Genomic DNA, 12509 nt, shown 5'->3' with positions numbered 1-12509 from the left:
GTTATTTGTCTCAAATTGGCCAAAATGACAATCTTTACACCCAAATAACTTTACGAAAAATGATCACAGCTGAAGTATCTTTTCAAATTTAAGCACAAGACAATAATCCCTTTTGAATGATATTTAAAAAATCCGTCAAAAAATCGAAATTTGTCTGAAGAAAAAAACCCACCCGAGCACAAATATTCCGTTACTTTCGTATCAAAAGTCGGAACAATAATTCACCCTCAACCTCGAAACAAACGAACACTCAAAAACTTCGGCTCTTTTCCAGTTTCCCACCCCCTCGTAAAACTACAAAAAAATATATATTCAAAAATTGTTCTCAGGGCGTTTTGCATATAAGAAATGTAAAAATTTGTTCACCTGTTCACGCTGACACGTTGTAATGCAGTTTTTGTCAAGATAAATCAATTTAAATCGATTTTTGTACATTGAACTTCAGAAAAATTAGAAGGGGGAACTGGAAAATGCCAAAACTAGCCAATTGACACAATATGAGGCCACTAAGGTGATATAATACAGGCCGAAACCTATTAAGCCTTAAAAAAGGAAAACAAAAAAAATCCGAAAAAATCAAAAAAAATTTAAGACTCATAAAAAATTATTAAGTACCCCACGCCCTCAAAACACAGACACGCTCACACTGATTTTTTTCCTTCGTCGAGAGACGGAATATGAGGCCACTAAGCCGATATAATTCATGATACCTAACAATCCGAAACAAACACAGAAATGCCGAAAAAAAATTGTTGTCACAAAAACTTGAACTCTAATTTCTATTAGGATTTTTTGTTATTTCGTGCGATTCAGAAGTGAGCATTAAAAATATGTTTTCATTGAAACAACTCGAAATTAGGCCACTATGCCGATAAAAAATAGACCGAAATCATTTGGGCAGAATAAAGTTTTTGAGCGAAAAAATATGTTTATACACGAAGTCAAGGTTAGCATAATTACAATCAACAGAGGAAGATCAGAGCACTAAAAGCATCTATAGTGTAAAAACTTCAAAAAAAACAATAATACAATATGGCAACTAAGCCGACAAAACATGAGCAGACAATAATTAGCCGACATTTTTTTCAAACGGACTATTTCCCTTTTGAAAAAAAACAGGTCCTGTCAGATTCGAACCCAGGACCTTTGCGTCCCAGGCGCATTCGTTGCCTCCAAGCTCAGTGTGCCGAAAGCGCACAGAAATTAAAATTCATTATTAACTGAACCATAACTTAGCATTTCTAATTTTGACCATTTTGTCCATTTTGACCATTTTTTTCAAACGGACTATTTCCCTTTTGAAAAAAAAACAGGTCCTGTCAGATTCGAACCCAGGACCTTTGCGTCCCAGGCGCATTCGTTGCCTCCAAGCTCAGTGTGCCGAAAGCGCACAGAAATTAAAATTCATTATTAACTGAACCATAACTTAGCATTTCTAATTTTGACCATTTTGTGAACAAAGTTATTTACGGGAAAAGTCTAGTACCCGATAGCAAAACCCATGCTTATCGCAAGGGTAAAAAATTAATGAAAGGACGCACTCGGTAAAATTATCAAAATCATGATAGCAGCGGTAAAATCCATTTTTGGCTGACTGGCTGACAAAAACTTTATCAAAGGCCCCTTTGGCGCCATTATATACTAATTTTGAGGGAGAGCGCACGCCGAAATAAAACAATTTTTTTGTTCAAAATTCAAACTTGGCCAAAACAGGGTCTTTTTAGTGCTTTGGGAGAGCTAGAAAATAGAAAAATCGATTTGATCGAGTTACAAAAAGTTCGACGAAATTCTCTTTAACCCCCCTCAAGAAAATCCTAGATCCGCCCCTAAACAAAGGGTTGCAAAAATGAAAAATAACAAGGAGTCCGAAAAAAATTGATAAAAAATGTTGGAAGAAATATTATGCCAAGTTTTCTCGATATCATCCAAATTATCATCCAATCTATAAAAATAATCAACCAAAATTTATTTCTTTGATATTCAAGAAAAGTTTATGATTTAAGAACACTGAATCAATGAATAAACTTTTTGATTCCGCTGAGAAATCTTTAGAAAAAATTATCATCCAATTTCGAAACTAAAAGTCTTCCACGTTTTTTTCGCCATTTTTGCTTTTGTAATTGGAAAGCACAATTTACCTAACTTCAAGTAGATAAATTTGAATTAAACTCATAAAAAGTGCATTATACACATAAGTGCATTCATGAATGCATTAATACATGTGAATGCACTGCTGTAGTTTTTAGAAAATTTGAAAATTTGAAGTTTTTTTCTGAAAAAAAATCATCAAGCCGTATATAAAAGAAAATTCTTTCGTTCTTCTACACTTAAAAATCAGTTTCACACTTCAGGGCAAAGTTATCCGCAAAATCAGGTTTTTACTTTTTAAAACGCATGTTTCCAATGTCCATTTTGAACATTTACTTCGAACTTCATTAAAATCAAGAACAAGTGATCAGAGCTACCCTCTATGAAACATTTGATTTGAATGACTCACCATTGTAATCCGGGTCTGAAAAAGCCAGTTTTCCTCATCTTTACTAAGTTCTTCAATCCGCGTGAAAGAGCAAGAAACAGCCGAGTTAATTATAATTTTCACACTGATTGTTTTAATTTTCTCGCTGAGAATGCTTCACGTTGCATGAACAACTTTTTTACTACCCATGTTCGAGAAAGAGTTCACTGCGATGCTAAACTTAGCGCAGATGAGCAAAACTGGCTTTTTCAGACTCGGATTACTTGGGTAATCATTTGAAATCAAATATTGATAGATTCATAGAAGGTAGCTCTGATTTGCTGTTCTGTTGGTCTATGTAAATTTCTGATCATTTGCTCTTGGTTTATGTAAATTTCGAAGAAAGTGTTGTCGAAAAACGACCATGAAAACAAGCATTTTAGAGAGTAAAAATTTGAATTTTCGTTTAACTTTGCCACTAGTGTAGAATAGAACTATGATGATCTTACCCAAAGAACGCCAAACGGCAACCGGCTAGGCCTGGAAGCGATGGCGCCAGTCGGAGTTGTGACGTAATATCTAATAGCAGATCGTACTGTTTTATTGGCACTTGAAGAGTTCAAACGGGGTAAACTGCAAAGTCTACAGCCATATTTAGACGTACTTGTCAGCAAACTGGGTTTCAACATGCTTAATCTGAAAATCGTTAAAATTAAAAAACTTATTTTATCATAGATACTTTCTTTAAATCAGGAGAATAATTTGATTAAACCAAACGGATAAATAGCAATAAAATATGTTTAAAAGATAAACAACAGTTTGAGTATCTTTCTATCTAAGAATGTTGATGAGCAGGAATCTAAATCTAGAATATGGTTCAACAATTTTAAATTATTTAGACAGAAAATGTCCGCTCAAAAATTTTTGAATTTCTGGCCAAATGACATTTGTTTCAGTTCCTCTAAATGAGTGAACGAGATTCTTCTCCCGATAATAATCCAAAATGGGTTTCGTGATAGCTTCGTAGTTTTCCAATCTTTGGGTTACTACCTCAGGTTTGTCGTCAGAACGCAAGACTAGTTCTTCGCCTGTAGAAAATAACAAAAAAAATAACAAAAAAAATAAACAATTTTTCTTCAAATTATACTTCTCAAATTATACTTATATAACAAGTCTTGCTTGCTGCGCGCTGGTTCGCACATTTTGTCGAATTGAACGTATGATTCTATTTCCATTTTCCAAGCAACAAATATTCTGGCCGCGTGTAAGGCAATGCATTAAATCAGAGCCTTTTCAAAATTGCTTCGTTATTTTTTTCAATAACGAAGCACAAAATTTTTGGAACCATGTGTTTATTTATTACTACGACAATTTTCAGTCTCATTGATCCGGACGTTACCAAATAAAGGTATAAAAATGATTACGCACAAACCGGCCCTAGATTTTATATTTGTGAGATTTAACAGCACCAAAGTCCGCAACGAATTTTACGAGTTACAAACAAACTAATTTCGTCTGCTAGATAAAAAAAGCGAATACTTACCAGTTACATCGTCGATTCCAGGTACTTTTGGAGGCTCGAAATCCAAATTATATACTCGCCCACTTGGCAAGTGAGTCAGCCTATTGCTCAATCGCTGAACAATTTCAAAGAATGGAACGTCAACGTTAACCACTAGATCTGGCGAGGTGTACATCTTCTCAAACATTTGCACTTGATATAGGGTCCTTGGAATCCCGTCAAGAAGCAACCCGTTGAAGGACCTTTGAAAAGTTCGGTGTAACTTTTCTGGAGCTGATGGAAATATAAACAAGTAACTAACTGACTCACGAAAGATCCATTTCATTAAGTGATGCTTCAAGAACTTGCATTGCTAGATCATCATCAACAAGAGTCCCATCACGGATGATCCTCTCCACTTGCAGACCTAGTTTAGAACCAGTTGCAACTTGGGCTCGCAAAATATTTCCCGAAGACACATGGGAAAAACCGAATTCTCTTTCAATTCGCTTTGCAATTGTAGATTTTCCACTACCGGGAGCAGCAACTAAAAAAAGACATTTTTTCAATTTCATTTTTCTGAAAAACAGATCATTCAGAAACTGACTATCCAAATATTAACAAGGATAGCCGGTTAGTGTGCAAGTACTACAGAATGTTCCGACCATAGTCTTAGAAAAATACTAAAAACGTTTTTAATAGAAGGAGGAAACCAATAGGAATCAACGTTTTTTGCATGAAACGTTCTCGAGTATAAGTCATCATCAGCATTTAACTGTGAAACATGTGCAAATTTAACAACACATCAAAAATCAAATAAAAGCAACCAGGAACGCGAAGTAGCACCATTGTTGAAAATCTAACGTGATGAGGAAACCTCACAAGAACGAAGAAACTAGAACTTAGGCAACTTCGACAGTCATAATAAAAAAGGCAAAATGGACAAGTTTTTCGAGAAAAATGAAGAAAACCAAAAAATACAAAAAATCTATGCTTCTTTTTCAAACATTTTTGCAGAAGTATTTGATTTCTAAAATGGCGCTATAGATCTCCAAGAATTAATTCTACTGGCTTAAAACAAAGTTTACAGGGCTTAAATTAATCATAATTAAGATACTGTAAGACTGCTCGCTCGCTTTATTCGCTCGAAATTGAACTGAAAATCAAAAACTTCAAATCAGTTTTTCTCGATACTGGAAAAACGTTCAGAAATTCTTCAAAATCGTTCAAATCACGGCTAAAAAGCTTCAAATTGGCAAGTCACTTGACCCATTCCGATGACTATTTGTGGTACCTGACTTTGCGTGAAAACAAAACAAGAATGACAAAAAAAACCACTCGAACACCAAATTCCCGCCCATTTTTCCCGCAAATAATCATCGGAATAGTCGGAAAATTAACAATAGCCATTTGCTGCAATTAGCAATTCAAATCCCAAAAAAAAACGAACATTATTGGAAACATTAGTTTTATGTTCGTTCGGTTATGAGCGGATCTGAACTAAAGCTTAGAAAACAAGGATAACCGGTAACTAAGTTTTCACGGTTTATTTCAAGCATATATAAGCTATTTAAAGCCTGTCCCCGCTCACCTAAATTGCTCGGAATTAGACCAAAAACAAAAATTTCGAACGGGTTTTTGAAGGCGCACTCGCTCTCAGAACACCCGAGAGCGAGTGCGCCAGTGGGTTCCCACCTGAACAACTACGCAGGAATAGACGCACATTCCGTATCAATTCTTGAGAAGTGTCAATGACATCACCACATTACTAACTCTCGAGGCTCTTCATATTGCTCAAAAGAAGCCAGTCTTGAATACACGCGAGGAGTACAGTCAGTGCCCCCTCACAGCGCGGCTATGAGTACATGTTTTTAAAAACTGTTAGTTGTGGGTTTTTTCACCAGCTGTTTTACTCTCTTTGTGCAGTTTACTAAGTTATTGATTTTTAAGCCTTTTTCATGTCCTTGTTTTGTGGATTTTTTTTAATCAAAAAAATTTTCCTTGTTCTAGATAACTGATGATGGCAGTTTTGAACATTTTGAACTGAACGTTTTTAATTCAACATTGTTCCGACTTGTTTTCCGAACGGGTTTTTCTCGACAGTGAGAATTTCTTTTTTCGAAATTTTTCAACGTAGTACGAATCGCGACTGAAAGGGCTCGCAAATGATATATCACTTGACACTTTCTGATGATTATTTATGGCACCTGATTTTGCGCGGAAAACAAAAAAAGAGAAACAAGAACACACCCGAACACATAATTCCTCCCCAATTTCAATGATCGGAAAAATAAGTGCATTCCATATTACGAGTAGAATACGCATAAAAAAGTTTTCAAAGACTTAAATTTCTCAAATGTTTGCTGATGTTTTAAAAAATGTTTACATGAAAACTGTCTTAATTTTAGTAAAGTTCGCGATGTTTTGATCAATAATTTTTTGAAATTCTGAATTAAGGACGTGTATCACACTTTCTATGATCTCTGATCACTTTGTACATACTAGTTTAGAAATTTAAAACCTGAAGATTTTAACACAGGAAGAATTTAAAACCTGATCACTTTGTACATACTAGTTTAGAAATTTAAAACCTGAAGATTTTAAAGAATACGCTTACTTGACAACAGACTTCATTTTGTTTTAAAGAAAGCGCTAAAAGAGGTGCGTACCCACAGAGCCGTGTTCCCAGAGCTGCTTTTACGCGAATGAATAAAATGTCTTATTTGTTTTTCAAACTAAGCTAAAAAATTCCAATGGTAGAATTTTTATGTAACAGCTTTCCTTTCATGGAATTAGATATCAAGAAAAAGTGCGACAACTTTGATAACGAAACATTTTCTTTCAAATATCAGGGAAGAACTTCTTTTCAGCAGTCTGGTAAGTTAAATTTTTTCGCCCATCCAGTAATTAATCAAAAAACTTCAGTAAATAAATAAGTAGTAGTAGTAGTAGAAGTAGTAGTAGTAGTAGTAGTAGGGTAGGCTTTAGGATTTCTCCATGGGTTTTGAACCCTCGTTTAAAAGTTCATAATTTTTCCCGGTGGGTTCAGGGATGTCGAATACTCGGATTTTTTGATATTCGTTATTCGCCGCGGCCCAACTATTCGATATTCGACTTCGGCCGAATAGTGCCCTTACTATTCGGATTCGGCTTCGGCCAAATGTTAATACTCGAACAACTATTCGGATATTTTGCCACTCCTTTTTCTTTTCAGACTCTTCTACATTAGCCATCTTAAAAAAAACAGAAAAATATTGTGAAACGAAACAGTAAACCAATATTCGGAATATTCGGGTTTTTTAGCAGTGGACCCTGGATTATTCGGTATTCGGCAAAAAAAAAAAATATTCGGATTCGATATTCGGATTTCAAAATTTTAATATTCGGATTCGGCTTCGAAGTGCCGAATACTCGGTATTCGGGTCGAATACTCGGATTCGAATCGATATCCCTGGGTGGGTTGCAGTTTCCACACCAGCAAAGAATTCTCCACATACACAAGTTGTTTTCTGCAAAATTTCTGTTGAAGAATTTCCAATACGTGTTTGTTAGAGATATTTTCAGGCTGTCATAATCTTGATTTTCGAAGACCACAATTTGGCTAAAGTAGTTGTATAGCGTATTAGAACGTATATAATAATTTTCATTTGACTTTTTCAGTCTTGTTGCATGAACAGCAATCTCACCACGTGTTGCTTGTCTCGTTCGTGATTCGTTTTTATGAATAATTGTATTCAAATCAAGGTCATGTTTATTTTTTAGTAGTGAAACTAAGCACAATATGTCGTGTAATTCAAAGTACATTGAGAGTGGAAGGAGCTTTAAAAATTTCAGTCTCTCAGAATCACTCATTTGTAACATTCGCCCGGAAGATACATCTCGACGGATAACAAAACTAAGTCTTAAGACGACTGGCTAGCGTCTAAACAGAGCTTTGTATGTTTTTCACCGTCTCTACCAAGCCAGTACTTTTCGGTGGTCTCTTCTAACATCGGGTAGACAAAAACGTTACTGTTCTCCGGCTTCGACCAGAACGCTCAAATTAACTGAATTACATGCAAAAATAGTGAGCTCATGGCTGGGTCTCAGTATCCCCAGACCACGAGGTCACTCCTAAAAACAGGGCTACTACTTATTATATTACTATTGTTTTTGTTCAGTAGATAAAAATCATCATCTCCATCGAAGATGGATCAACCCTTTCCTCCCCAACTCTTAGCACCTCATCCTTGTCAAAACTAATCCAAATATCAATTAAATTCAAGTCAGGACATGACAGGATGCTAAAAGTTCATATGAGTCAATAAAAGTTTTCCGTCCCGAGACCCTTCCGGATTCTTGAATCCAGTGAATCAAGCTCCTTAAGTTCGAATTCACGATAACACGGAGGGCTGATTTCTTACCCTTCACCGTTGTTCGCAACGGCCTTGCAACTATTGTAGCAGCACAATAGTTGCAACTCGGAACGTTCTCTGCACTCTGCTGCTGCTTTTCTTCAATTTCGACTTCTTCAATTTCGATCAAGTTGTTCTCGTCAGCGCAACCAACGTTGTTGTTCTGTTTTTTCACTCGTTTTTGTTAAAAATGGCCGTTTCAGCATTTCTCAGAAATGTGACGTCATCATTCGAATTTTTGAAATTTTAAAATACTAGAATATTCCAGCCTTCACCGTTTGGCTAAACGTTCCAATAACGCCCTTAGTTCTTAAAAACCACCAATCCGGAAGGCTTACTGCTAAAATTCCGAATTCTGCAGAGATTGCATTTTGGCCATTCTGGTCGAATGTCACAATTTTGAAGTTATTTGTAATGCAAGAAGTCGCTCGTTTTTGTACTCTTTCTAGTTGTCCTAATTCTGCTTTGTTCGGATACCATGTTTGCGGTGCATACCTTATGATTGGTACAATGTATCCACAGTTTAAGTTTAATTTTGACTTAAATGATGTTTTTTTTTCGAGATATTCCGTTTGATTTTGTAAAAAGCTCGCATTGCTGTTGATATGCAATTTTCAGCATTTACTGACCACGAAAGGTTGTCACACATTAAAATACCTAAGTCTTTTTGGGCCTTTGCGGTATCAACAATAGTATTAAATAGTGTAACTTCCATTTTCCCTTTGAGGTTTAACAGATTATATTTTTCTTCATTCAGCGGCATTTTATTTTCTTTGCACCATTATTGAACATTTTTCGTGTCTTTTTGCAGATGAATTTCGTCAGTAGACAAGATCTTCATATCGTCACAATAGCCAAAACAATCCGAATTCTCAATCCATCTGGGAAAGTTGTTAATGAATTTGATAAAAAGTAGAGTGCCAAGAATTCAGCTCTGTGGTACACCACTAGTTACTTCTTTCAGAGTTGATGATTTTTTTTGATTTTCACAAATTGCATTCTATCTTTTAGATAGTCTTGTTTTATGTCTTGTATTTGAATGAATGCCTAGACCTATGTTCCGTAGTTTAGCAATTAGGATACTATGAGGAACTTTATCAAAGGCTTTAGAAAAATATAGATGAAGGAATGATAGTGTTTGAACGTTTTTGTCATCGTAGAGATCATATACTTTGCTCCTCAAAAATTGTACCATTTGCAGTACTGCTGACCTTTTTTTGCCGGAAGCCGTTTTGTGCGTTTTCCAAGAAAAGTTGAATTTTGGGGTATTAATTATCAAAGATAATTTTTTCGGAGACCTTCGAGTCGGAGCATAAAAGGCTAATTGGGTGGTAGCACTCAACTGACGCCTTGTTCTTTTCTTTAAAAATTGGGGCCACTTGGATTGTTTTCCAGTAGGTCGTGAAAAGCCGCTTGTTAATGAATGCGCGGAAGAGAAAATAGAGCGATTTTGACAGAGTTTCAGAAAGATATTTCAGGATTATATTACCTATACCATCAAAACCTGATGCTTTATTTGTTAAAAGATTTTTGAGAATGAATTCGATTCTGGTTTCTTCAATGTGTGTTTGTGTACAGCTTTCTTCTGTAGGAGAACGGTTTGTATTTCGTGCAAGAGGGTTAGGATTTGATTCCTTTTGATATACACTGATGAAGAATTAGTTTAAAAAAATGTAGCTTTTTGGGTGTCATCTCTTGTGGATTTTTCCTTGTAAAACATTTTTTGGGGATATTGCCTGGAACTACTTAATTTGTTCAAGTATTTTCGTAGGTCACTGAATCTTCTACTGCTTGTTACTGTTTCTTGATAAATTTCTTGATCTTCAGTCAAGGCTATTTGAAGATTTTTTTTTCCAGTTTTTTGTGTTTTAAAATAAAGTTTAAAGTAGATTTGTTTTGCCGATCAATACGCCGTTTTAAGGTTTGTACTCTTTTCAGCCTGTGAGACGTACTTGGTGTCACCCACGGGGGGAGAAGTTGATCTGTGTGATGTAACCTTGTGTACATGGTTGTTTGTTTTGTCCCATAACTATGCATACCACTGACGCAGGAGCTCAATTACATTACTGTAACAATACGGTATGAAAGGTTTGTCTTTTATTTCTTGATTTATTGTCGTCCAATCGGCTCTGTTAAATGCCACACTTTCACCTTTGTTTATTTCTTTGATACTGGCTTCCATGTTAATTGTTGCAGAGTAAGCATAATGATCGGAGCATGAAACTTTGTCAATGCTGTATGCATTTTTTTGGAGTCGAATAATTGTTCATAGTCAAGTTCAATGAGCTTTTTTAACACTGCATTTTCATATTCGTCCTTTGAGTGCATCATTTTCCAATGAGTGCATTCAAAATTAATATCTCCCGTAATCGAAACTGCGTTACAGTTGTGTTGTATTTGTATTTTTGTTAAGTTTTCGAACAAACTGATGAAGTTTTGTTGTTTCCAATGGTATTTACTGTTTTTCGAGGGATTATAAACACAGCAGAGAATTTGATGATGCCCAGTTTCACCTGTTAGTTTGGCCATTATGCATTCTTCATTTTCTATTTGAGCATCAATTTCTTCCTAATGCACATTTTCTTTTATCGCCATGAGTACACCTCCGTGATTGGTTTTTAAAGTGGAGTTTTTTCTATCTTTGCGAATTATATTAAAACCAGCCAACTGCAGAGCTTTATCTGGTATTTCCTTTACCAGCCATGTCTCTGTAAGGCATAGTATATCGTAGTCTGTTTGTAAAATGGCATTTGATAGAGCTGTTCTTCTGTTGATGTCTAAAATACTTCTGACATTTAGGCATAAAGTTTTTAAATACTTAGCAGTAGGTAGTCAATTGCTTTCTTCGACTTTTTTCCAATTTTCACTTTCTTCGTCATATTAGTAAAGGACAAGGTCCCTTAGCCTTAGGTTTTTAGCTGATACGCCAGTTTCTATCATTGTTCGTCTTTTCATAAGAAGTTTGTTCTCAATCAGAAATTCACTTGGGCTGAGCTCTTTTGACACAAAAAGAGTTTTGTCGTAGTTTTTAAGTTTTGCCAAGGACATTAGTATCAGTCGTTTTTGCTATTCATTTGATACATTTATAACTATTGTGCGTGGCCTTTTTCCTTCTTCATATTTTCCTAAACGTTTCAAATCTGAGATTTTTGCTTCAACTGTTAAGAACGCAAACAGTTTGTTCACCTCTTCCAAGTCATGTTCGTGTCTATCTCTTGAATTTTTTGAGTCCAGTTCAAACAGTCCTCTTTTCCGGATTACGTAATAGTTTGATTCTGGTTTGTTTAAGGCATGTTGCTTTGGCTCATTTCTGTTTTGTAGTTTTTTGTTTGTTTCATCTCTCTTTTGCTTAAGTGAATCTACCTATTGTTCAAATGTAGAGAATTGTTCGGCGATTTCATTTATATTTGTTTCGGCACTGGATGGACGGGTTTTCATCAAATCGTTGATCATCGACTCTTTTCTATTGTTGCCAACACAACAGTTACAGAGCAGGAGGACGTTCTGACTGATCTCCGAAATTCCAAGGATGGCAGTTTCAGATAGTGCATGTTTTTGTCATGTGCATAACATCGCCACAGGCAATGCAATTAAGAATTTGACTTTTGTTTGTGATCGGCTTTTTGCATGTTTTACAAGATTTCTCAGATGCTTGCGAGACGCTAGCATTTCTGCGGGAAGCAGGCGCCGAAAGGTGTACAATGAAGCCTCTGTAGCAAACAATTTTGAAAAAAAGCCGACCTTTTCAGCTTTTCGGGAAGATAGAAAAAAAAACGGGTCAATTAAAATGGGCCCTTCAGGCATGCGACGATACGTGCACAGGTTGGATAGGGCAGTACCAACGCTATATAAATACATCGGTAAAAGTTTTATGAATAAATCAAGTCCCTTTTAATGTATCAAGAGAATTGTCAATTAAAAACTACCCTCCTCGATTATAGCACAGATAGAATTGTCTCTGTTGGATGTACTTTAAAGATTTTTGCACCCCCTAAGGCAGAGGATTTCACTCCTCAGAAGTGCAAAATTTTTTATTCTTATAAACTTTATGTTCATTTATATTTAAAAGTTTATATTCGCGAGCATGATTCGTTCCGTATCTCGTTTAGTTTCTCTGCTAGTTTCTTGATGGTTTTTGTAGAGCCTGGTGCTGCTCCTC

The 12509-nt window shown here is 35.7% G+C and overlaps 2 protein-coding genes across 2 annotated transcripts in view; both read right to left on the bottom strand.

The window, feature by feature from the left end:
• The window catches only part of LOC134852185 (procollagen-lysine,2-oxoglutarate 5-dioxygenase-like), a 69246-nt gene that overhangs the window by 41978 nt on the left and 14759 nt on the right, over positions 1-12509 (bottom strand). The gene's annotated exons all lie outside the window — the stretch shown is intronic.
• Positions 3327-12509, bottom strand: part of LOC134852192 (GTP:AMP phosphotransferase AK3, mitochondrial-like) — a 40378-nt gene continuing 31195 nt past the window's right edge. Inside the window, exons 2-4 of the mRNA XM_063868502.1 lie at positions 4287-4537; positions 3999-4219; positions 3327-3543 (exon numbers count right to left, since the gene is read on the bottom strand). Coding sequence (XP_063724572.1) covers positions 3347-3543; positions 3999-4219; positions 4287-4531 — 663 coding nt within the window. The 5' untranslated portion in view covers positions 4532-4537 and the 3' untranslated portion in view covers positions 3327-3346. The remainder of the gene's footprint in view (positions 3544-3998; positions 4220-4286; positions 4538-12509) is intronic.

The sequence above is a fragment of the Symsagittifera roscoffensis genome, chromosome 7, assembly GCF_963678635.1.
Source record: "Symsagittifera roscoffensis chromosome 7, txSymRosc1.1, whole genome shotgun sequence".
In the NCBI taxonomy this organism is placed as follows: Eukaryota; Metazoa; Xenacoelomorpha; order Acoela; family Convolutidae; genus Symsagittifera; species Symsagittifera roscoffensis.
Note: the sequence above shows the minus strand (reverse complement) of the source record. Positions and strands in the feature narration are given on the sequence as shown.